We start from the raw sequence: 24,614 nt of genomic DNA on the forward strand, positions 1-24,614 counted from the left end.
TTCTCAGTGGGTCGCGATTCCGATCCAGTGGTAGGTTCAGCGAAGGCCGATCTTTCTAGGGCAGATATTAGCAAGTTCTTAGCTCACAAAGCTCAACCTGAGAGGACATGTTAACACTGGCCTTATCGAACCACTTAGAAGATCCAACGAGAAACTCAGTGGGCTGTGTATGTGGGCTAAGTTTCACGTCTAACTCTTCATTACATTCGACGAGAATCGGACGAGAGGCGGTGATCGGGGTGCTTGGAATGCCCAAAGGCACAGAGAGGATCGAGAGGATCCGATAGGGTTGTACTTATGGCAAGGGTGGGTTTTATTTACCTCGCGGTTACGCCCTGAATGAACTGGCCTCCTTTGAAGGCCTTCGCCAGTTACTTCCTGAGCACGTGACTTCATCCACCCACCCTTGCAGTACTCGTGTAATAAAAATCAAACCCGCAAAATTATAATTTGTGTAATCACTGGTGGTAGGACCTCTTGGGAGTCCGCACGGGTAGGTACCACCACCCCGCCTATTTCCGCCGTGAAACAGCAATGCGTTTCGGTTAGAAGGGTGGGGCAGCTGGTGTAACTTTACTGAGACCTTAGAACTCATATCTCAAGGTGGGTGGCGGCATTTACGTTGTAGATGTCTATGGGCTCCAGTAACCACTTAACACCAGGTGGGCTGTGAGCTCGTCCATCCATCTAAGCAATAAGTAAATAAAAAAACCTACCTCCAAATACAAAAAAAAAGTCTCAAGTAAAAATAATTTTCACTTACATCTCCTAAGTATAGTTTTAAAGAAAAATCGTAAACACGAATGCGACGATAGCGCTAATGATATCTGATAAAATAATGATAATTTTATTGATTAAATTTTACATGACATTTAATCATTACATTCGCCGTGATTTCAGTGAGTCGTATCGTATTATTTTTTAGGTTTTCTGTTATGAATATCAAAGGGAATTTCATCTAAACTTTTGTTTGTCACCGTTAAATTTTTCCTTCATTATAAAAAATCTACGACAAAGTGATTAATATTGTATTTGTTTCAATACAAAATTAAAGGTGTTTCTCGACTATAATTGTTATTACATTGTAATTGTTTGAGATATTTTGGATGGTAAGGTAAGTATGTTCCAAATTTACTGTTTTTTATTTTTTGAAGTGAAACTTCTTTAGGCGCTTTATGAGTAAAATTTAACTCACGATAGATTCGTTACGGATAGAGAGAAAAGATACAATTTAGAAAGAGCGAAAGTGAGAAAATACTCCAGTCACCGTCCTCGTCGAACCCGTCGCTTGCGAAGGGCTCGATGAGTAAATTAACTCTCAGACACAGCCCACTGAGTTTCTCGCCGGATCTTCTCAGTGGGTCGCGTTTCCGATCCGGTGGTAGATTTTGCGAAGCACTGCTCTTGCTAGGATCAGTGTTAGCATCACTCCGGCTTGAACCCCGTGAGCTCACCTACTAGTTAAGGTTACGCTGAAATAACCTCTCAAGGCTATCGGCTTAGGTAAGAAAAAGAAAAAACAGAAAAAAAAAGAATATAGACAGAGCGTCTCGCGAACCATTCGTCCGTTGAGAGAGGGAAAGGACAAAGCGAGCTAGGCCGTTTCTCTTATACACAGCATACCCTATAACAAGAGAAATTTGACTTAAGGATGAAAAATGAAAAAAATCACAATACTACATAACGCAAAAGAAGGTTCACTTCTTTCACGTGCACCAAGTTGCGAGCGCACCACTTTTACCCCACGTACCATCCGGCTATGGAATGAGCTCCCCTCCACGGTGTTTCCCGAGCGCTATGACATGTCCTTCTTCAAACGAGGCTTGTGGAGAGTATTAAGCGGCAGGCAGCGGCTTGGCTCTGCCCCTGGCATTGCTGAAGTCCGTGGGCGACGGTAACCACCCACCATCAGGTGGGCCGTATGCTCGTCTGCCTACAAGGGCAATATAAAAAGAAAAAAAAAAACTTTTTGTTGTCTATTGTGGGACGCGCGATATACTGTTCCGTATTCGGATATCACGGACTTTGCTGTTTGTACCGCAATTCCGGCTTGAAGAATGCGACAAACATTATAACATATCGTTATATACCGGTGGTAGAACCTCTTGTGAGTCCGCGCGTGTAGGTACCACCGCCCTGCCTATTTCTGCCGTGAAGCAGTAATGCGTTTCGGTTTGAAGGGCGGAGCAGCCGATGTAACTATACTTGAGACCTTAGAACTTATATCTCAAGGTGGGTGGCGCATTTACGTCGTAGATGTCGATGGGCTCCAGCGACCACCTAACACCAGGTGCATCTAAGCAATAAATAAAAAAACAGAACGTCGAACTCATGTCTCAAGATGATTGACGGCGTCGGCTAGTCTAAAATAGAAGGTCAAATGCTTTTTGGACTTTTTGGCGGGAACGCGAGGAGTGAAGTTTGTGATTTGTTTTATTTTGTCTATTTAGTGTTTCTTCAGGTTTAAATGTGTAATAACGGTGGTATATTAACTGTTTAATATCTGTGAAAGTGCACAAATGTGGAAAAATCAAACAAAGCCGCTGGACGTAACTTCTCGGGATCCTCCAAAAAGTCCACTGAAAAAATCTCAGTAAATGACCACCATTTTACTGAGATTATATTTCATCCCATATCATCTCATTTCATTTCATCCCAGTTGATTAATGTCTCAAATTAATCGTCTTCATTTCATTTCACTCCATATTATCATTTTTCATAAAAATATGAATATAAATTAAAATAAGACATGACTTAAAGGTCTCAGTTACCAGGTCATAAAATCCCTTAAAAAAAATGCTTTTTGTAATTTCAGCGAGATCGCGTTCCATCGACAAGTCTGAATAGTGGGTAATTAATATTAAGGTTTTCGATATACAATGCGCTTGCTACCCTGCATGAAAGGCTACGACGAAGACCAGGAGCACTCAATTGAGATAGACCGACAGATAAAGCAATGGATTAAAAATTATAACGGTGTAAGTACTGTTTGGTCCGTCGAGCCTACTGAGTTTCTCGCCGGATCTTCTCAGGGGTCGCGTTTCCGATCCGCTGGTAGATTTTGCGAAGCACTGCTCTTGCTAGAGTCAGTGTTAGCATCACTCCGGTTCGAGCCCCGTGAGCTCACCTACACACGTTAGGGCGAAGCTGAAATAGCCTCTCAAGGCTATCAGCACAGGTAGGAAAAAATAAAAAAATAAAAACTCTTTTGCTACTCGTTAAGCTACACGATTACCTAGTGCCCTTCACGGACCAGTGTGTTCAGTGCGAATTTTTTTAACGCTCTCGATAGCGTAAAAGTTAACTCAAATTTGTAAGTATAGACGGAATGTTTGCCGCTAAGAGCGCCGTTCCAAACTGCATACAACTTTGAGTTAACTTTTACGCTATCGAGAACGTTAAAAAACTCGCACTAAGCACACATTAACTGGTGGCAGGGTGTCTTGTGAGTCCGCATGGGTAGGTAACACCACCCTGCCTATTTCTGTCGTGAAGCAGTAATGCGTTTCGGTTTTAAGGCTGAGGCAGCCGTTGTAACTATTAAAACAGACTTTAGAACTCATGTCTCAAGGTGGGTGGCGGCATTTACGTTGGACATGTCTATGGTCTTCGGTAACCAATTAACACCAGGTGGGCCGTGAGCTCGTTCACCCATCGAAGCAATAAATAAATAAAATACCATATACATGAAGCTTCTACCTCAAGCTGTCACATTGTAGCTTTTTTTCCAAACTTAAACGTATTTGAAGTAGCCTCAGGAATACTCACGCGGGCGCATAAACGACATTTCCAATGACGATCCAAAATAAAAAAGTCGATGTATTTCCAGGCCATAAAACTTCTGCTATTGGGTACGGGGGAGAGCGGGAAGACAACAATCATAAAACAAATGAAGATATTACATGTGCACGGATTCTCCGCGAGGTACCTACCCTCCTGTCTAAACTCTGTCCTTGTGTGATATCCTTTTAATACTGTATAAACTATTATATGTATATATGTATGTATTTGTGTATGTATGTATGAATGTATGTATGTATGTATATGTGATTGTGTATAATATGTATGTATATACTTTTTTTGTGTATGGATTTGTAAATTAATATAAACTAGAGGTCCCGCAGTAGTCGAAATTCGACAATAATTAAATGGAATTGTAAGTTTGTACACTATTATGATTGTATTTTATACTTCTATAATCACAAATTTCACCAAGGCTACACTATTTAATAAAAAAATATTAATAAAGACAAACAATATTTAATCTATTCTCAATTTGACAACAGACGTCAAGAACAAAAGTTTGACAATAAATAGTATGCATGCGTGTGTGCGTCAAATACATGGTCTGTAGTGTGTGTAATGTTTTCTTTATTGATTTAATGTATCTTATATGCATCATTTTTAAAAAATATTAGCATTGTGCACTTCTTCTCTATATTCTCTATAAGTGTGAAAAATTTCATACTCCTCCGTCCGCGCAATTTTCGTAAAAAGGTATACAAAGTTTTTGCTTCACGTATTAATATATAGATGTACGTATTTGTGTATGTATGTATGTATATACTTTTTTTTTGGGGTATGTATTTGTAAATTAATATAAATTTCATTGCACCTACCACTATTCACTCTGCACTACCTTTGGTTGACTGGTAGAGAATGCCTTAGGCATTAAGTCCGCCAATGTAAATTTTAAATGAAGTGTAATAAATAAATAAATATCAGAAGAGCCAAGCTCGACCAAACTCCGATCTTGTGAGGTCTGGTTATTTGAAGATGCTGTCATAGTCCTGCATGACCTTAGACAGGAGTTCAGTAGTAAGACGGATCACAGCAAGAAGTTTATTCGACCCCAACGAGGGTGCCGAAAAGCCGCCATCGCCCGTATACATGCCGGGATTCCCCGGATTCACTCTCGGTGCTTTTAAGACCCTCAAGCACCGGTCACCGTCCTCGTCGAACTTGACTCGACGAAGAGTTCGACGAGCGAACTAACCCATAGACACAGCCGAATAAATTTCTCGCTGGATCTTCTCAGTGGGTCGCGATTCCGATCCGGTGGTAGATTCTGTGAAGCACTGCTCTTGTTAGCTGCTGCTAGTGTTAGCAAATTCTCTCAGGTTCAATGGCGAGCTTTGGGGGAGGCTATGTCCAGCAGTGGACTGCCGCAGGCTGATGATGATGATGATGATGATGATAGCCCGTTCGTCAAAAAGTCCATTGAATTTTTTTTAGTAAATGACCACCATTTTACTGAGATTATATTTCATCCCATATCATCTCATCTCATTTATTTTCATCCCAATTGATTAATGTCTCAAATTAATTATCTTCATTTCATTTCACTCCATATTATAATTTTTCATAAAAATAAGAATATAAATTAAAATAAGACATGACTTAAAGGTCTTAATTACCAGGTCATAAAATCCTTTAAAAAATGGTATGTACCGGCTCTTTTGAACGTGTAGAATTGATCATAGATTAATACGCCAGAGTCTGTCTGAAGCAGAAATTGATCCCGCACCATGGTCCAATAGTCAGGCTAACTAACCCCTAGACCTAAGGAGCAACGAATGTGAGAGCAACTAACAATATTTTTAATACGCTTTTATTAGGTTCAGAAGTATGTATGTTAGTATATAACAGAATCTTTAAAACATGATTTTGACCCTTTGAAAATGTGGGATTAACTCGAAATTTGGCATACTTATTAAGGACCGATGGCAATTTATACAAAAAAAAATGGAAAAATTTAAATTCAACTAAAAAATTAAAAATAAATAATAGTTTAAAAAAAAACTAAACTAAAAAAAAACGCTTTTATAGAAAATCCAACTAAAAAATAGAAAATAAATTTTTAATAAATTTGAATTAAAAATAGTGTAAGAAATAATGATTTTATTGTAAAAAAAAAGCGTGGGGTGCATGGTATCATCAGTAGTTATAAATATTTTATGAACAGATATGAGTAGAAGGGTTATTTTGATAATATCCTGAAAAGCAACCCACGCTTTTTTACAATAAAATTTTTTTTTGTTTTTTTTTTTTTGTTTTTTTAAACTACTTTTTTTTATTTCAGCGAAAGGAAAGAGAAAATTAAACATATAAAATTCAACATCCACGAATCGATATACGAGATAGTTCACAGCATGTCCCGTCTGAGCATCGCTCTGCAGAATCCGAGGAATGTGCAATCGCAACAGTACATACTGAAGATGGGTAGTGAGGGTCCTGCGGAATACACCGAGGCAAGTACAAGGGACACGATGGACGGAGCGTTAATTTTTTCCCCACCTAAGCTGATAGCCTTGAGAGGATATTTCAGCGTAACCTTAACTAGTAGGTGAGGTCACGGGGCTCAAACCTGACGACGTTGCTAACACGAACCCTAGCAAGAGCAGTGCTTCGCAGAATCTACCACCGGTTCGGAAACTCGACCCACTGAGAAGATCCGGCGAGAAACTCAGTGGGCTGTGTCTGTGGGTTAATTCGATGACCGGTGCTTGTGGTACCTAAAAGCACCGTTAATTGATCAGGAGGATCCGTAATGACGTGCTTTGGGCAACGTCGACGGTTTACCATTCGGTCTACAGGATCGGGTATGTAATTCCCAGCGGTCACAACAAGAGGGTTCTTATGTCGTGCCGCCTTCTCAAAGTGGCGCAGCGATGCCGACTGTAGATACTCACTGACCGCACGGAGCGTGACTCCTGATATGATATAGGAAAATAGCAGAAACGAAATTTTGTACGCAATGTATTACGAATGAAATCAGGGAACGCGTGGGGTCAACGCCCTCGCGGACAATAATTTTTGAAACTACCGTACGAGTTTTACAAAATTTAACTGAACCCAAAATTTACGCCTTCTATGGCGAAAAAAAATGTTTCATGTTCGTCTGAAGTCGTCGTGGCCTAAAGGATAAGACGTCCGGTGCATTCGTATGTAGCGATGCACCGGTGTTCGAATCCCGCAGGCGGGTACCAATTTTTCTAATAAAATACGTACTCAACAAATGTTCACGATTGACTTCCACGGTGAAGGAATAACATCGTGTAATAAAAATCAAACCCGCAAAATTATAAATTGCGTAATTACTGGTGGCAGGACCTCTTGTGAGTCTGCGCGGGTAGGTACCACCGCCCTGCCTATTTCTGCCGTGAAGCAGTAATGCGTTTCGGTTTGAAGAGTGGGGCAGCCGTTGTGACTATACTGAGACCTTAGAACTTATATCTCAAGGTGGGTGGCGCATGGGCTCCAGTAACCACTTAACACCAGGTTGGCGGTGAGCTCGTCCATCCATCTAAGCAACAAAAAAAAAACTCAGCCTGGCTCCGGTGTGCTCAGTGCGAGTTTTTTAAGGTTCTCGATAGCGTAAAAGTTAGCTCATATTTGTATGGAATAGGATCGTTTGCCTACGTTTGCCGTTAGGGGCGCTGTTCCAACTGCATACGAAATTGGGTTAACTTTTACGCTATCGAGAACGTTAAGAAACTCGCACTAAGCACACTAATATGATATAGGAAAATAGCAGAAACGAAATTTTGTACGCAATGTATTACGAACGAAAGCAGGTAACGCGTGGGGTCAACGCCCTCGCGGACAATAGTTTTGAAACTACCGTACCGAGCGTTACCAAATTTAACTGAACCTAAAAGGGGAATGCCCATTTCAGGCCCAAAGCGGACAATAGATTAGAGAAAAAATACTTAGTGCATTAATTTTGTCATAAATAAATATGCATTTACTTTCTTCCAAATAAGCGCCACTACAGTTTACAATAAGTAGTTTAAAAAAAGTAACTCTATTGAAAAAAACAAGATTTTTATTTTTGCGGGAAAAATATTGCCAGCATCAAAACCTTTTACGTATTAAGTAAACATTTTAAGTATATAAATAAATCATTTTAAGTATTATCATTAATCAATCGATTTTAAGCACATAAAATAACATCAAAGACATACCCATTGGACTTTAACTTGTTACTATACTTGAGACCTTAGAACTTATATCTTAAGGTGGGTGGCGCATTTACGTTGTAGATGTTTGTGGGCTCCAGTAACCACTTAACACCAGGGTGGCTGTGAGATCGTCCACCCATCTAAGCAATAAAAAAAACTTAACAATCATGAACAAATGATGAACAAACGAATTAATAGAAAATAAGTATAAAATAGGAAAAAAAAATTTTTTTGAGGGGCTAACTTCATTCACCTATATAAAATGATTTGCTGTATTTCTTCTGTTACGCCAAAACACCCCGCTAGATGGCACGAAAACAATTTACAGAATATAATAATGTAGTCTTTTTTTATGATTTAGAGATTATTGGTGGCCCGGAGGCCTTTCCAGTTTCACCAGGACCGTAGGGCGAGCAAAGCCTCAGCCAGGAAATAATTTTTATTTATTTATTTATTTATTTATTTATTTATGTACACACAGAAAATAAGACACAGTACAGAGTAATAGGAAAATTATGTACAAAGGCACTGCTTATTTCTTTGAGAAATCTCTTCCAGCAGACCTGCGAGAGGATAATGAGAATAATAATAAAAAGTGATAAGTGTGTGTAGAACAAATAACACATAACTAAAATAACAAATACAACATGAGAATTATAGCACATACACATAGCAAATATTATAAGTAACACAGTAACACTCGTATATGCGAAGAGTATAGAACCATGATCATTCGGTTGATGAGAGATAAAATTGTTTGACCTTGTATTTAAAAACAGAAACAGACTTGCAAACTCGGATGTCAGCCGGCAACGAATTCCACAGTCTGACCGCGTGCACAGTAAAGGAGTGAGAATAGAAATTGGTTTTGTGGGAAGGGAATAACAAAACAGAACGAAATAATGTAGTCGTTAGGTGTATTAATTCTCTATTTATCAATTTTTCAGGACTACTTTGACCACGTCCGGTCGCTGTGGAGAGACGGCGGGGTCAGGGAATGTTTTAGACGATCGAACGAATATCAGCTCATTGATAGCGCCGAATAGTTAGTATTTATTTGAATTATCACTATATATTGCTTTAACAAACATTGAATACACCGCCATCTATTTTCGAAATGCCAAAAGTTTATCTGAATCAGCGCCATCTATTGACATCAAACACACTGCTATCTATTAATTGTTGAGACTCAAACTTTATTTGGATCAGCGCCATCTGTTGACATTAAATCATTAAACGCACCGCCATCTATTATTATAACTTTGAAACTGTTAAACCAGCTCATTGACAGCGTCGAGTTATTATTCGAATCAGCGCCATCTGTTGACATTGAAATATTAAACACACCGTCTATAATTGTCGCAGCTTCAAAATGGTTACGTTTAAATTATACTCAATAGATGGCGCTGTTAAAAAAATTTAAAATTCAATGCAACGTTTTTTTTTTCAGTTTCCTAGACAGGATAGACTTGATAGAGAAAGAAGACTACATTCCGTCGGACAGCGATATACTTAGATGTCGTCAGAAAACGACGGGGATCCAAAAAATTGAGTTCAAAGTCAAGGTTCGATTGATTGATGCATTTTTAATATACTTTTATTAGATTCATAGTATGTATGTAAGGGAATCTTTGAACATGATTTTGACCCCCTTCAAAACGTCGGATTAACTCGAAATTTAGTATACTTACTTATTAAGAACCGATGATAATTCAATATATAAAAAAAATTGAAAAAATTGAATACAACTAAAACTAGTTTAAAAAAACTAACAAAATATGTTTTTATAGTAAATCCAACTAAAAAATAGAAAATAAATTTGAATTAAAAATAGTCAAAGAAAAAATGATTTTATTGTCAAAAAAAAGCGTGGGGTGCATGTTAACAGTAGTTATAAATATTTTATGAACAGATATGAGTAGAAGGGTTATTTTGATAATATCCTGAAAAGCACCCCACGCTCCTTTTTTACAATAAAATCATTATTAAAATTTATTTTCTATAATTTGTTGGTGCTCTTTAGAACATTCGAGAATATTCTAGAATTCGTTCGTGGTTGTGTAGATACCGAAGTCGATGCAGGGCGGCGTACAAGACTTCTGGATGTTCGACGTGGGCGGCCAGAGGGGTGAAAGGAAAAAGTGGATACAGGTGTGTACAACTAGGGGGTCATGGGGGTCATGACCACCCCCTGAGCTGGTTCCAGGACTTACGTCGACCACTAATTGAATATAATGATTTTATTTATATATTTTGTCACCATACAGATTTTATGTAACTACATACCTTCAATATTTAATTAATTTAATATAATATAATAACTTTGTATAATGGCAAACGTTTGGGAACGAACGCATCTAAATTTGATTATGTGACCCCCTCCTGGCGCCAAAGCTGGATCCGCCCTTAATTGATTACTTTGTTCGGACTCTCTCTCTCTTCGATCGGTTCCTCACTGCTGAGGATCGTGACTCCGTCCGATTTCGTCAACCAACTGTCTCCATCGATCCCGCCCTGCAGCCCGGTGGAGTGCGTCGCTGATAGGCATCCCCAGTTCCTCCGCTATTTGGTCCGACCATCGTTTGGGACCTCTACCCCTAGGCCTTTTTCCCTCTATTTTACCGGTCACCACAAGGCGTTCCAACTTGCTGGTAGGTATCCCTGCGTGCAACATGACCAAAATACCGCAATATTCTTTGTAGGCAGATTGTGGATAGACGTTGAATCTTTTCAATTTTTAATTTTAAAAATTTTTCGGACTAGGCGAGTATTTTAGTCGAGTACTGAGTAATTTAGTGACTAAACTACTCGCTACTGCACAGAAATCGTTCGCATTACGGTCCAGTACAGTACACAAGTGAGTGGTGTTTTGCAAGATGAACAGGCTGCAACGCAATAGAGTGAATAAACTGATTAAGCTAATCTTAATGGTTATTTTGGAAGAGGTGGATGAGGAAATTTCTGCGATTAAGAAAGTTATGGGTACGAAAATGGATCGATAGAAGAGATGAGTCGTCTATTATCAAAGGTTTGCCACCTTTGATAATAGACGACTCATCGACGATAATAGATACTTTGACACTTTATGTCAAGGTCGGTGTCATTCTCTTTATGACAATGAATTCGTCGTAGCCTAAATGATAAGACGACCGGTGCACTCGTATCGAGCGATGCGACCGCACGTGTTCGAATCCGTCGGCAGGTACGAATTTCACAAACAAAATACCTAACAAATGTTCACGAATGAGTTTCACAAATCTATGCTGGTGTAGGTAAATACTTATTAACACATGTTTATTAAGAAGCAACGTGTAATAAAAATCAAACTGCAAAATTTTTAAATTAGCTTATTTGAGTCGTCTATTATCAAAAGTGGCAATCTGTGCATTTGGACCAAAAAAATGTTATTGATATGTCAATACAGATTGATTTGAATATAATCGTCTCCTTCAAAGAATACGGTTCAAAACCTGCACTAAATAAAGGTTAATACTTAACCTGTTATTTATCTAAGATGTCGTTCAGAAGAGTTTTGTGACTGCCAATGGAATACAAAGTCAATAATTCGTTTTTCTGATTTACCAATAATTGTCCAAAACTCACATTGCCGGCTTTGATAATAGTCGACTTAGATAAACTAGGAGCTACTGAATGTCTTCTGAAGGAATTAGCATTGGAAGAGATCCCAAAGAATACTTCGATAGTTTGAGAATGTCCGAAATTTGTGTGAATTTTCCGTTAACGAAAATACACTCTCAAATTCAGCGCAAAGATACCCATTTGAGAAGTGCCACTAATGAACTCGACTAATCAACAGGTTCGGAATTGTTTAGTCAGTGATCCAGTGAGCAAGTCCTTGCTCCGCCCGAAAAAATAGAACAAAATGGATTGACTTGACTAAATTATTTACTAACCTACTCGACTAAATTTTTGGTGTTCAGACACATTTAGCTACTAAATTACTCGGTACTCGACTGAAAATACTCGCCTAGTCCGAACAAGGCTTTAGGGTAGATAGTTACCGGGATCTATAGATTTACTTTTAAATCTGCAACCTAAAACCGAAATACACAATACGTTCAGAATACTTATTTAAAAAATAAAAAATTAAAATATTTGAGAAAAAAAACAAAAAAAAAAGCCCGCTGAGTTTGTTTCGCCGGTTCTCCTCAGGACTGTGGCTCTTTTTGGAACCGGTGGTAGAGTTAACATTGTTATTTATACTAGAGGCCCCGCAGTAGTCGAAATTCGACTATAATTAATTGGAATTGTAAGTTTGTACACTATTAGGATTGTATTTTATACTTCTATAATCACTAATTTCGCCAAGACTACACTATAAAAAATATCAACAAAGACAAACAATATTTAATCTCAATTTGACCACAGACGCCAAGAACAAAAGTTTGACAATAAATAAATAGTATGCATGTAGTGTGTGTAATGTTTTCTTTATTGATTTAATGTATCTTCTATGCATTATTTAAAAAAAAATATTAGCATTGTGCACTTCTTCTCTATATTCTCTATAAGAGTGGAAAATTTCATACTCCTCCGTCCGCGCAATTTTCGTAAAAAGGGATACAAAGTTTTTGCTTCACGTATTAATATATAGATTTTGACATTCGACAAGTGTGTCATACTGACATCTAAGTTGAAATAAATGATTTTGAATTTGAATTTGAAGTAAGTTTAGTGTGATTAGTGCGAGTTTTTTTTCTTAACCCACAGACAGCCCACTGAGTTTCTTGCTCTTGCTAGGGTTCGTGTTAGCAATATCGTCAGGTTTGAGCCTCGTGAGCTCACCTACTAGTTAAGGTCCTGATATGATGTCTCTAGACCATCAGCTTAGGTAGGAAAAAAAAGCGAGTTTTTTACCGTTCTCGATAGCGTAAAAGTTAACTTTTTGTATAGAACGTTTGCCTACGTTTGCCGCTAGGGGCGCTGTTCCAACTGCATACAAAACTTTTTTTTTTTTTTTTCGGGACGGGGCCGAACCTCCTACGTGGTCCCCGCGCCTAGGGGGCGCGCGGTGTATGTGAGACTCAACGATCTGCAGGTGTTGAGAGCAGACCGCGGGCCCAAGGATTTTAGGGCCCGCCCACTAAACGACTCCCCTGCACTCTTACACCTGACGTCCGATCTCCGTCCGGGGTCAGAACCCAGTCAGAGTAGGGGGGTTCCCGCGGTCAACACTACAACCAGACACGCGGCGCCACCCCGAGGACGCCCGACCGACGTGTCGTCGAGGCGATAGTCGACGACCAACGACGTCGGTCTCCGCGGTACGGCGGCCCTACCAGGCCGCCCGGGCGGTGTCGCTGGTGTTCCAGGATACCCCGCTGGGCCAGAACCAGCCTGCCGGGTCGGAACGCGATACACCGCCGACCGGGAACTGCATACAAAACTGGGTTAACTTTTACGCTATCGAGAACGGTAAAAAACTCGCACTAAGCACACAGATTACATTACGCAGCACGCGTTCGTTCGAGGTCGTTGACCCCGTGACATGATTTTGCGTTCCACTGCGTGCCAAAATAAAATAGTCGTTTTTTTACTTATTCTATATAGCTTTATAATATAATCGACGCTTGAAAGGCAAACGTGACTAAGCGACAATGCGTGAACTTTACAGTAGACTAATTTAAAGTTGAAATACCTGAAAAAAAATATATTTTAACGAATCTCTATCTGTAGGATTGAAATGATTTTAATAGACCAAGTAATATATATTTTTTTGCGCATCGAATATGGTTATTGCCTATCATTTATGTACAAAGCAGTTATTGTCGCTTAGTCACGTTTGCCATTCAAGCGTCGATATGTATCATCTGGAAATTACGTTTGATTCTCTGCTTTCGATAATCAGGTGTTTGAAGGTATCAACGCGATCTGGTTCTTGGTGGCTTGTAGCGACTTCGACCAAACTTTGAGGGAGGACAACACCACTAACAGACTGCAGGAGTCCTTGAACCTCTTCGAAGACGTGTGGCAGAGCAGGTAGAAGAGACACAGAGAGAGAGAGAGAAAGAGAGAGAGAGAGAGAGAGAGAGAGAGAAAGAGAGAGAGAGAGAGTATTCTTTATTGTACACCAAAAAACAAATAAACAGTGCGATACATTAAATACAAAAAGTACAATTGGCGGTCTTATCGCTAAGAGCGATCTCTTCCAGACAACCATCAGGTGGACAAGAATCATTTGGAAACGAACTACGCGCGGTGTACTAATCCAATGAAATATATATACATATATGTACACATACATAGAAGGCAACGCATGGGTCAAGCAGACCTCACAGCCTGGCTGATGATGAGCTTTACCTTACCTTAGTATTTAGAGCTTACAGACAAACCAAACCCGACATTTAAATCCTCAATATAAATTATTTTTACGGTAATATTTTAATAGAAAATTTGACGGTACTTAGCAGAATATTCAAGTATTGACCGACAACATCTTTAGTCGCCTGTGTGAAATGTCCGAATTATTAAAAAAAAAAGCAATAAAAACATGAGACTAAAAACTCGTAAAGGTTTATTTATAATTAAAATTAAAACTAGCAGACCCGGCCACACTTTGCTGTGGCTAAGGCTTTTGTTTTCAATTAATAATAAACAAGATGATGACCGAGCTTCGCTCGTTTTTTTTTTTGATAACGCCATCTCGGTTATTTGCCCTCAATTAAGAAAAATAGTATTATTATTCGCCAATAGATGTCGGGAAGAGTTTGTGGAGTCTGTGCTTATATAGAGCGTGTGTGGTATTATGTGGTGATAATTATTAATAAGACACGACAGTTTGCAACCTGTTTATTGTGCGACGACTCGACACAGACTGGTCAAGCTAAGCCCGCTACATCACTCCCCCCTTAAAAATAAGACATAAAATTTTATTACAAAAAAATAAGAGTAAAATGTAAAAAAAGTATATAAGATAATGTAAAAAAAAGGTAAAAATATAAAAATCTTAACTTAGTAACATTATTCATTGCTTAACAAATAAGAAATATAAAATAAAAGTAATCCTATTTAAAAACATTTTTAAACTTCTAGTCATTCGTAGCACAATTTCACATAATTTCCAACTTAGCGAATTATTACAATTACAATTTATTGCCAAATACTTTGTACTGTGCAAAAGATATCGTTTTTCTATTTACCTACTTAATCAGCAAAACGTACCGGTGGTTTCACAATACGACCACTACGTGTAACACGGTAATTAGCTGAGCGATTTTGATCGCTATTCTCGGAGGCTCTGATAGGTTCCTTGTTGTGGTCACTTATTTTAGGTCTATTCGTTAATAAGTTATTTTTAATAACCAAATTATTTTCTGTCTCTGCCGTATGCATATAAGCGGGTTTCAACCTGTCTACCGATATATACGCATCTCGGTTAGGAAATTGCACTAAAAATACTTTCTCTGTTCTATTTAGGACTTTATAAGGTCCTTCATAGGGAGGTTCTAACGATTTTTTAATTATATCTGAACGAACAAAAACGTGAGTACAGTTATTCAAATCGCTATGTACAAACACTGTATGAGCATCCTTACGCGGTAGCGGTTTAGGTTTCAAATTATATATCATAGCGCGTAAATGCTTTACGTATTGACAATGATCTAATATAGGTATAATACCATCATTATAAAAATCTCCCGGTAAACGTAATGTTTGCCCGTAGGTCATTTCGGCGGCACTGACGCCTGAGTCGGTCCGTGGTGCTGCACGAAGTCCTAGCAAAACAATAGGTAATTCTTCAACCCACGTCTTAGAATCTAGTCGGGCCATGAGCGCTGCCTTGAGTGAACGGTGCCATCTTTCCACTAACCCGTTGCATTGCGGGTGATAGGGAGTAGTGCGTGTCTTGACAATACCTAGACACTTCATTAGTTCCTTAAAAACATTACTTTCAAATTGTCTGCCTTGATCCGTGGTTAGTTTAGCGGGGCAGCCAAATCGCGAAATCCATCCCTCGACTATTACTTTTGCAACCGTCTCTGCCGTAATATCCTTAACTGGAAAGGCTTCTGGCCATCCAGTTTGACGATCTACAATCGTAACTAAATACCTATAGTCTTGCAAGGATATAGGCAAGGGGCCGACTATATCTACGTGGATGTGCGTAAATCGTTCAGCTAACGGAAATTGACTAATTTTAGATTTAGTATGCCTATGTACTTTTGCTCGTTGGCATTTAATACAACTTTTTGCCCATTTACTGACGTCTACATTCATATTAACCCAGAAAAATCTTTCCTTCACCAATTTTTTAGAGGTTCGAATTCCTGGGTGATAATTATTAATAAGACACGACAGTTTGCAACCTGTTTATTGTGCGACGACTCGACACAGACTGGTCAAGCTAAGCCCGCTACAAGTTGATTATTAAAACAACATTTTCTGAAATAAATCGTAGCTAGATCGATTTATCGCCCCCGAAATCCGCTGTACCGCTGTATACTAAATTATATGAAAATCGTTGGAGCCGTTTCCGAGATTCAGATTATATATATACAAGAATTGCTCGTTTAAAGGTATAAGATAACCAACATAAGAAATCATTTTATTGTTAATTAATAAATATTGCGACCATTGATCGAAATAAAAACCATTCTATCTTTCAAGTTGGATCAAACTGCACACGGTGTGCAAATTTAATTTAAAATCGGCTAAGTAGTTTAGGAGTCCATCGCGGACAAACAACGTGGCACGTGATTTATATATATTAAGATTATCAATGTGTTACTAAAAAGCCTAGAGTAAATTTTTTTAAAACGTTTCTCCGTCTTAATTAGAAATTCCTCAAAAGGTTTCTTCTGGAGGCTGGGCTGATCGTGTTCCTCAACAAGCAGGACGTGCTGGAGGCGAAGGTGTCCCGGGGCCGCTCGCCCGCCACCCACTTCCCGGAGTACTCCCGGTACGAAGCGCCCGGGGACGAGTACACGAGGACCAAGCTCTTCATACGGAGTCTGTTCGTCGTGAGTTGTTTTGATTCAATCACAAAACGTCTCCAGACTATAGTTACGCGCTAGGGCTCTGCAAATTAAATGGTATTTTATACTTCTATAATCACAAATTTCGCCAAGACGATAAAAATATTAACAAAGACAAACAATATTTAATCTATTCTCAATTTGACAACAGACGTCAAGAACAAAAGTTTGACAATAAATAGTATGCATGCGTGTGTGCGTCAAATACATGGTATGTAGTGTGTGTAATGTTTTCTTTATTGATTTAATGTATCTTTTATGCATTATTTTAAAAAAATATTAGCATTGTGCACTTCTTCTATATATTCTCTATAAGTGTGGGAAATTTCATACTCCTCCGTCCGCGCAAATTTCGTAAAAAGGGTTACAAAGTTTTTGCTTCACGTATTAAAATATATATAGATTCACGATTGCGATGAAGGGCTCGGCGAGTAAATTAACCAGTGCGTCGCGTTTCCGATCCGGTGGTAGATTCTGCCTCTTTTCCTACCTAAGCTGATAGCCTTGAGAGGCTATTTCAGCGTAGCCTTAACTAGTGGGTGAGCTCACGGGGCTCAAACCTGACGATGTTGCTAACACGAACCCTAGCAAGAGCCGTGCTTCGCAGAATCTACCACCGGATCGGAAACGCGACCCACTGAGAAGATCCGGCGAGAAACTCAGTGGGCTGTGTCTGTAGGTTAATTTACTCGATTGCTTAGATGGGTGTACGAGCTCACAACCCACCTGGTATTAAGTGGTTACTGGAGCTTGTAGACATCTATAACTTCAATGCGCCACACACCTTGAGATATAGTTCTAAGGTCTCACGTATAGTTACAACGGCTGCCCCACCCTTCAAACCGAAACGCATTGCTGCTTCACGGCAGAAACAGGCAGGGTGGTGGTACCCACCCGCGCGGACTCACAAGAGGTCCTACCACCAGTAAAAGTGACTTGCACACACACACACTTTTTTTTTTAATGCCGCGCCCTTTCAGGACTTGACCAAGAGGCAGCGGCAGCGCGCCGTGGCCGCCTCGGCCGAGCGCTTCGTCGTTGGTGAGGCCCACAGGCCCCGGGAGTGCTACTTCCACTTCACGACCGCCACGGACACTGACAATGTCCGGACCGTCTTCAGAGACGTCCACCAGATCATACTGACGCACGTGCTCAATAATATAGGCGTTTATTGAATAAAATAAAATTGTTTTGTTGGCCAATTTGGAGTTTCATTTCTATTTGTTTTATAAATATTAAGGACACATCGTTAATTGTATACATATATATAGAAAAACCTTTAATATGTAAAATTCTTTGGTTTTTAAAAAGGATTTTTCTTCAAAATTATTTTTAAAAGAGATTAAGGGCTATAATAAATATCATTTTCTAAATATATCACAGAAAACACAATTAAGTATTTTATTGCTTATTCATTCGGAAATACTCCATATCATTGTACAATATACTAGTAACCCGCCACGCTTGGGTTCGAGAACATTTAGTTTATTATTGATTATGAAAATAACAGATTTTTTTTTACACTTACTTGACACTTATCGTTATATTTTGAGTAATTTACTCTATATCTAGGTACCGGTAAAATGGGGCGATTAGGGATTGACAGGCGAATCGGGAAAAAACCGGGAAAATCTTTCGACGCTCAATATAAGTTTTATATTCGTTGCAAAATCTTCCATTTTTTGTAGTTTAATAGTAGAATGTTGAAAGTTCACAAAACAACTCTGAATATGCATGATAATAGCTGCTAACTTATAAAAAATCGCGTTTCAAATTAACTTCCTGTGGTGGTCATTATTTTAGTGCTAGAAACTTTGCTCTCTTTTATTTATTTGATAATAATAGAAGACGACTATGATTTATAAACGTTATTTAGTGTTTGAACCAGCATATATATTAAAGGTAAGTCTCAGTTGTTATTGGTTTTAATGTATTTGATTAAATAAAAATACATGTAAAAATCTGTTGTTTTTGGGGTTATTGGGGACGTCTTAGGTACAAATAACAACGAAAAAGGGGTCAATTGGGATGAGAATACGTGAAATGGAAACCACCCAAGTATAAATATAAATAGGTACAGGTTTGTAGGGTTGTCTATGTAGTTATAACAATATTTTTTAAATTTGTTGGTAAATATCTGGTTTATTCGAAGCGAAATTGGGAATAAGTCTTTATTTGAAATAGATAAGAAATTTAATATAAGTAAGTCGATTTTGCAGAGACATGTAACAAGATCAATGAAATCTCAAGGTGGACAAAAATGTCTAAGTAATACATAATAAAATATTTAATATTTGTTCAGAGTGGGGGTATTCATCTGATTAATCCATGGAATAACCGACACACCTAATCTCTTAACCCAGATAGAAATATCAGCACTGTCGATTGCACCTATAATTGAGGTGATGTCTGCCATGTACTTTTGTCAGTTTTTCAAATTTTTTTATTGATGATCACTTTGTTGGTGCAACTAAATAAATAAATAAATTAAAACTATATATAAAAATAAAAGTAGTGCCAACCCTAGCAAATTTCTCATTACATCCCAATTAACCGCAATTTTCGGGTAAATAGGGATTACACCTATTTTTGCATTTTTTGCTTAAACTGGAATGCTAGTTGCATAATTTTAAATTAGACAACAAAGATGCCCCCAAGACTCAATCATTTTGATCCTGATATAGCATCATATACATCAACAACTACCTTAAAATTGCTCATAAAGTTGGAATTTGTCCCTAATCGCCCCATTTTACGGTATATAAATTATAGCCTATGAGTTATTCTCATGTGTCAACTATATTATTGTAAAGTTTTATCAAAATCCATTCAGTAGTTTTTGGGCGAAAGAGTAACAAACATGCATCCACAAATTGGCACAAATTCTTAAAGTTTCGCGTTTTTGATATTAATAGGATATAAACAATCACTATTTTACTGAACCTTTATTTATATGCCATTTCATACTTTTTAATTCTTATTTTTTATTTTTTTATTTATTGAAAGCATTGGCAACACGGCCATTAGCATAAACTAATTTTACAAAAAAATACAAAATTTAACTAGGCCTTACAATAAAAACACAAATAAAAGAAATAAACCAAACCAAGAAACAATTACAATACATTGAGTACAACAAAAAATTAATTACAAAATGAATTGCAAGAAATTACATTAAAAAAAAATATTATCAAGTGAGAAAAGAAAAACAAAACTAACAAGTTTTCTTTTCAACAAACAACAAAAAAACATCATAGTCCCACATCTCATATTGCTTAATTTAATTTCTACCCTGTTATTTAATTTTTAAAAATGCATATCGCTCATACTGTGCTATAAATAAAGTCACTTATGCAATTTTTGTTAAAACTGAACTGGGTATGAGAAAATACATTTTGTAATAGTTATCAATGAGATGTTTGCTTTTACTGATGAAATTTAAAGTTTTAGTTTAAATAGTTATTATTGTTTTTATTTCTTTAGTCTAGCAAATAAACTATATATCAACGCTTGAAAGGCAAAAGTGACTAAGCGACAATGCGTGAACTTTACAGTAGACTAATTTAAGGTTGAAATCAATTTAAAATATACATGAGAAATACCTGAAAAAATTTCTATTTTAACGAATCTAGCTGTAGGATTGAAATGATTTTAATAGACCTAGAAATATTTTTTTTTTTGCGCATCGAATATGGTTATTGCCCATCATTTATGTACAAAGCAGTTATTGTCGCTTAGTCACGTTTGCCTTTCAAGCTTCGAATTATAATAAGATGTTGAATTTTCCAAGATTTCTTCTGAAAAAATACATAATTTGCATAAGTGACGTTTTCGCACCGTATATGCGATATATAAAATTGTAAAATTTGCAGCCCTAACAAGGGCTTTGTCAGAATCGGGCCAATTACTTCAGCGTTTAGTGTTTAGTGGTTTTCTTAGGTAGCAGCACGGGCTGGATGGCCGGCAGGACTCCGCCCTGCGATATAGTCACTCCGGTCATCATCCTGCTTAATTCCTCGTCGTTTTTAATGGCGAACAGGATATGCCGCGGTATGACTCTGGTCTTTTTCATTTCTTTTGCCGCGTCCGCCGCGAGCTCCAGTATTTCGGCGGCGAGGTATTCCAGAGCCGCTGCGAGGTATATCGGGGCTCCGGAACCGATCCTGGGAGCGTAGTTGCCGTTTCTGAGGATCTTGTGTATCCTGCCCACGGGGAAGTGAAGGCCGGCACGCGAAGACCGAGTTTTGTTCTTTCTGTGTGTGCTTTTGGAAGACATCTCTGTTGGTAATACTCTGAGGTAACAGTCGATTCGCTGTTTATATCATCTTTTAGTTTCTTCGTCGTGTAGTGGATGGCTAGAGGACGCTTTAGGCGTGCAATGGCGTTTATTTAATTTTGTTTATATCCGTTTAATGATGAAGGTATTTTTTTTTTTTTTTTGTTAAATTACTTCTTTTTTCTTTTAGTATGACAAATAGCTTCTTGCGATAGCTGATATAGTCGAGTTTATAAAAATCTTCAATTATCTTCTATCTTCTTCTTCTATATATGTATATAAAAATGAATTGCTGTTCGTTAGTCTCGCTAAAATTCGAGAACGGCTGGACCGATTTGGCTAATTTTGGTCTTGAATTATTCGTGGAAGTCCAGAGAAGGTTTAAAAGGTGAATAAATAAGAAAATACTCGGAATTATATAAAAACAAACGATTTGTATTTCCTTTGATGTGTCCCCCGTCGGAAGGATTCCTTTTGTTTGAATTAAGTTTATTTTATACAAAAGTTTAGGTCTTTTATTTATCGATTGAGTCACTACGAAGTCTGTCGGGTCTGCTAGTTACCTATATAAGTATGCAGCTTAAATGAAAAATGACCTTATATTAAAATGGTGGGAATCTACTGAGACTTCACCGGATCCTTTTGAAGAACCCCTAAAGGCACGTCCAGTGAAAATAATACTAAGCGGTAAATAAGTCAACATTGTTACACGTTTAAATCTAAAATAAAGTATGTTAACAAAATAAAAAAATGTGTGCGTGTACTAGTGTACACACGTAAGAAGTGAAACTTGTTTATGGCCTTATTTTTCGAAAAATGATCTACATGCAACTTTCTAGAAATTGGTTAAATAAAGTTAAATTAGATAAAGTTTAAACAAAAGGATTTTATTATCATAGACATGAATACAAAAAAGTTAAATTAGATAAAGTTTAAACAAAAGGATTTTATTATCATAGACATGAATACAAAACAGATGGCGCGTAACGGAAAAATGTGACGCGTAACCGAAAAATGTGACGGTAAATTTTTTTCCAACGCCGATAAGGAAGTTTCACTTCAATAATTAACAATAGCTTCGCTCCACGCGTTCCCGCCAAAATTTCAATCTGTCAAAGTATTATAGTTTTTTTTTTTTAATTTCAATAAAGGTCTTAATGTATGAATAACAAAAGCACCATGTAACATGGCACTTATTTAACAAATTACTTCTGGTAGACATATTATGGCCCTATTAACAATTTTTTTATTGCTTAGTGTTAAGTGGTCATAGGAGCCCATAGACATCTACAACGTAAATGCCGCCACTCACCTTGAGATATGAATTCTAAGGTCTCAGTATAGTTACAACGGCTGCCCCACCCTTCAAACCGAAACGCATTACTGCTTCACGGTACAAACAGGCACGGGTGGTAGTACCTACCCGTACGGGCTCACAAAACGTTCTACCACCAGTAAGTTCGGTGTAAAAACTCGCCATTAACTTTATTAATTATGGCAATAGGAACGGTGAAGGTAGACAAACAAGTTACTCATATAATCAGATCGGGTTGCAGCCCTTAAAAGGGCTTTGTCTATATATCCTACTCTATTTCTTCGTGCTCTTACTTCTCAGTCTATTCTCTTCTTGATTTGTGCTTCTTTAAGCTTAGGCTCGTTCTCCCCGCACTCTCCTCGCCAGCTGAATATCCTTTGGCATAATGGTGACCCTTTTGGCATGAATGGCGCACAAGTTGGTGTCTTCAAACAACCCTACAAGATATGCCTCGCTAGCTTCCTGTAAAGCCATCACGGCCGAACTTTGAAAGCGCAGATCGGTCTTAAAGTCCTGGGCGATTTCGCGCACTAATCTTTGAAACGGCAGCTTGCGGATCAAAAGCTCGGTGCTTTTCTGGTATCGCCTTATCTCTCTGAGGGCTACGGTGCCGGGTCGATATCTGTGGGGCTTCTTCACGCCGCCGGTCGCCGGTGCGCTTTTTCGGGCAGCTTTCGTCGCGAGTTGTTTGCGCGGAGCTTTCCCCCCTGTCGACTTTCGGGCGGTCTGCTTCGTTCGAGCCATTTCCAGTAAAACCGATTTAATAAATTGATCAAATGCGTAACCAAGATAATCGATTTGCGCGCTCTTTATATAGATTTATTTGCCCCCCCCCCTCTTTAATTATTTTTGTCCATATTGGGGGTAAATACTGATGTTCGACACGAAATAAATATATTTGGAGGTACTTAATAATAATATAACACTTTATTTAACACCATATGTACGGAGTAAACATATAAAACAAATAATAGTCGGTGATATAAATTGGCGCCCTTATCGCTGATAGCGATCTCTTCCAGGCAACCTTGCAGGGAGAGGAATAAGCGAACTGGACGGTGCTATATCTTAATAAACTCACATAAAAATATATACTTATATACACATGTGAAAAATAAATACAATATAAGATAGACTTACATACGATTAAATACAAATAAATACTAAAAATATGCAAGTAAATAACAAAATAAGTAGCAACTTGTACATTTATATCGTAATTAATAATACCTACTGAAGTAAATTTTTCTTATTGTTTTTTATTTTTATTGCATAGATGGGTGGACGAGCTCACAGCCCATCTGGTGTCAACTGGTTACTGGAGCCCACCCACCTTGAGATATAAGCTGTGAGGTCTCAGTATAGTGACGAACGGCTGCCCCGACCTTCAAACCGAAACGCATTACTGCTTTACGGCAGAAATAGGCAGGGTGGTGGTACCTACCCGCGCGGACTCACAAGATGTCCTACCACCAGTGAAAACAGTTAGTTAATTGTAACATTTGTGGTAGGCAGCGGCTTGGCTCTGCCCCTAGCATTGCTGAAATCCATGGGCGACGATAACCACTCACCATCAGGTGGGCAGTAAGCTCGCTTGGATTGTCAAAGTTACATTAAACATTTAGGTATTCGAAATCGAAAGACACCAAAGTAACTTTTTTACAAAAAGTTTACAACACAAGACAAGGCACGTTCAGACCTCAAATACCAAACCAGTCGATCATTTAACAAACCAAATCAAATCAAATCAAAAAAAAATTATTCAACATAAATGAAAATACATACTTGTTGAACGTCAAAAGAACTACCGCCAATTCACAAGAACTAGCCTCCGTCCTGAGAAGAACTGGCAAGAAACTAAGTGGGCATGTTTTTTTTTTTTTTTTTGATAATTTTTTTAATATTAGATTTTTTTTAAATATTCATTGTCATCAGACATTCATTCAACAACTACGTGATTCGTATCAAAACCTCACAAATTACACGATAAGTAAACACGATATTTTTATATTTAACAAAAACTTTCAAGAAAGCTTCGTGAGGAAATGTTTTTATCTATACAT

At 38.0% G+C, this 24,614-nt stretch overlaps 3 protein-coding genes across 3 annotated transcripts; 1 reads left to right on the forward strand and 2 right to left on the reverse strand.

The window, feature by feature from the left end:
- The first annotated feature begins 868 nt into the window (after positions 1-868).
- Galpha73b (G protein alpha subunit 73B-like protein) lies at positions 869-18,162 on the forward strand. The gene is given in 10 exon segments (NM_001166152.1): positions 869-1,114; positions 2,816-2,978; positions 3,830-3,924; positions 6,083-6,251; positions 8,912-9,009; positions 9,415-9,529; positions 10,029-10,115; positions 13,834-13,964; positions 16,777-16,945; positions 17,941-18,162. Coding segments are annotated over 9 exon segments (1,158 nt in total). The 5' UTR covers positions 869-1,114; positions 2,816-2,879; the 3' UTR covers positions 18,136-18,162.
- A 2,447-nt stretch (positions 18,163-20,609) lies between these two features.
- Positions 20,610-21,648, reverse strand: LOC101738772 (histone H2A, sperm). The gene is made up of 2 exons (XM_062673396.1): positions 20,869-21,648; positions 20,610-20,757 (listed from the first exon to the last, which is right to left on the reverse strand). The coding sequence occupies exon 1, from the start codon at positions 21,234-21,236 to the stop codon at positions 20,877-20,879; it is 360 nt and encodes a 119-aa protein (XP_062529380.1). The 5' UTR covers positions 21,237-21,648; the 3' UTR covers positions 20,610-20,757; positions 20,869-20,876.
- Positions 21,649-22,863: 1,215 nt separating this feature from the next.
- On the reverse strand, positions 22,864-23,345 carry LOC101739098 (histone H3). The gene has a single exon (XM_004933256.4). The coding sequence runs from the start codon at positions 23,293-23,295 to the stop codon at positions 22,885-22,887; it is 411 nt and encodes a 136-aa protein (XP_004933313.1). The 5' UTR covers positions 23,296-23,345; the 3' UTR covers positions 22,864-22,884.
- Positions 23,346-24,614: the final 1,269 nt, after the last annotated feature.

This window comes from Bombyx mori, chromosome 2 (assembly GCF_030269925.1).
Source record: "Bombyx mori chromosome 2, ASM3026992v2".
NCBI lineage: Eukaryota > Metazoa > Arthropoda > Insecta > Lepidoptera > Bombycidae > Bombyx > Bombyx mori.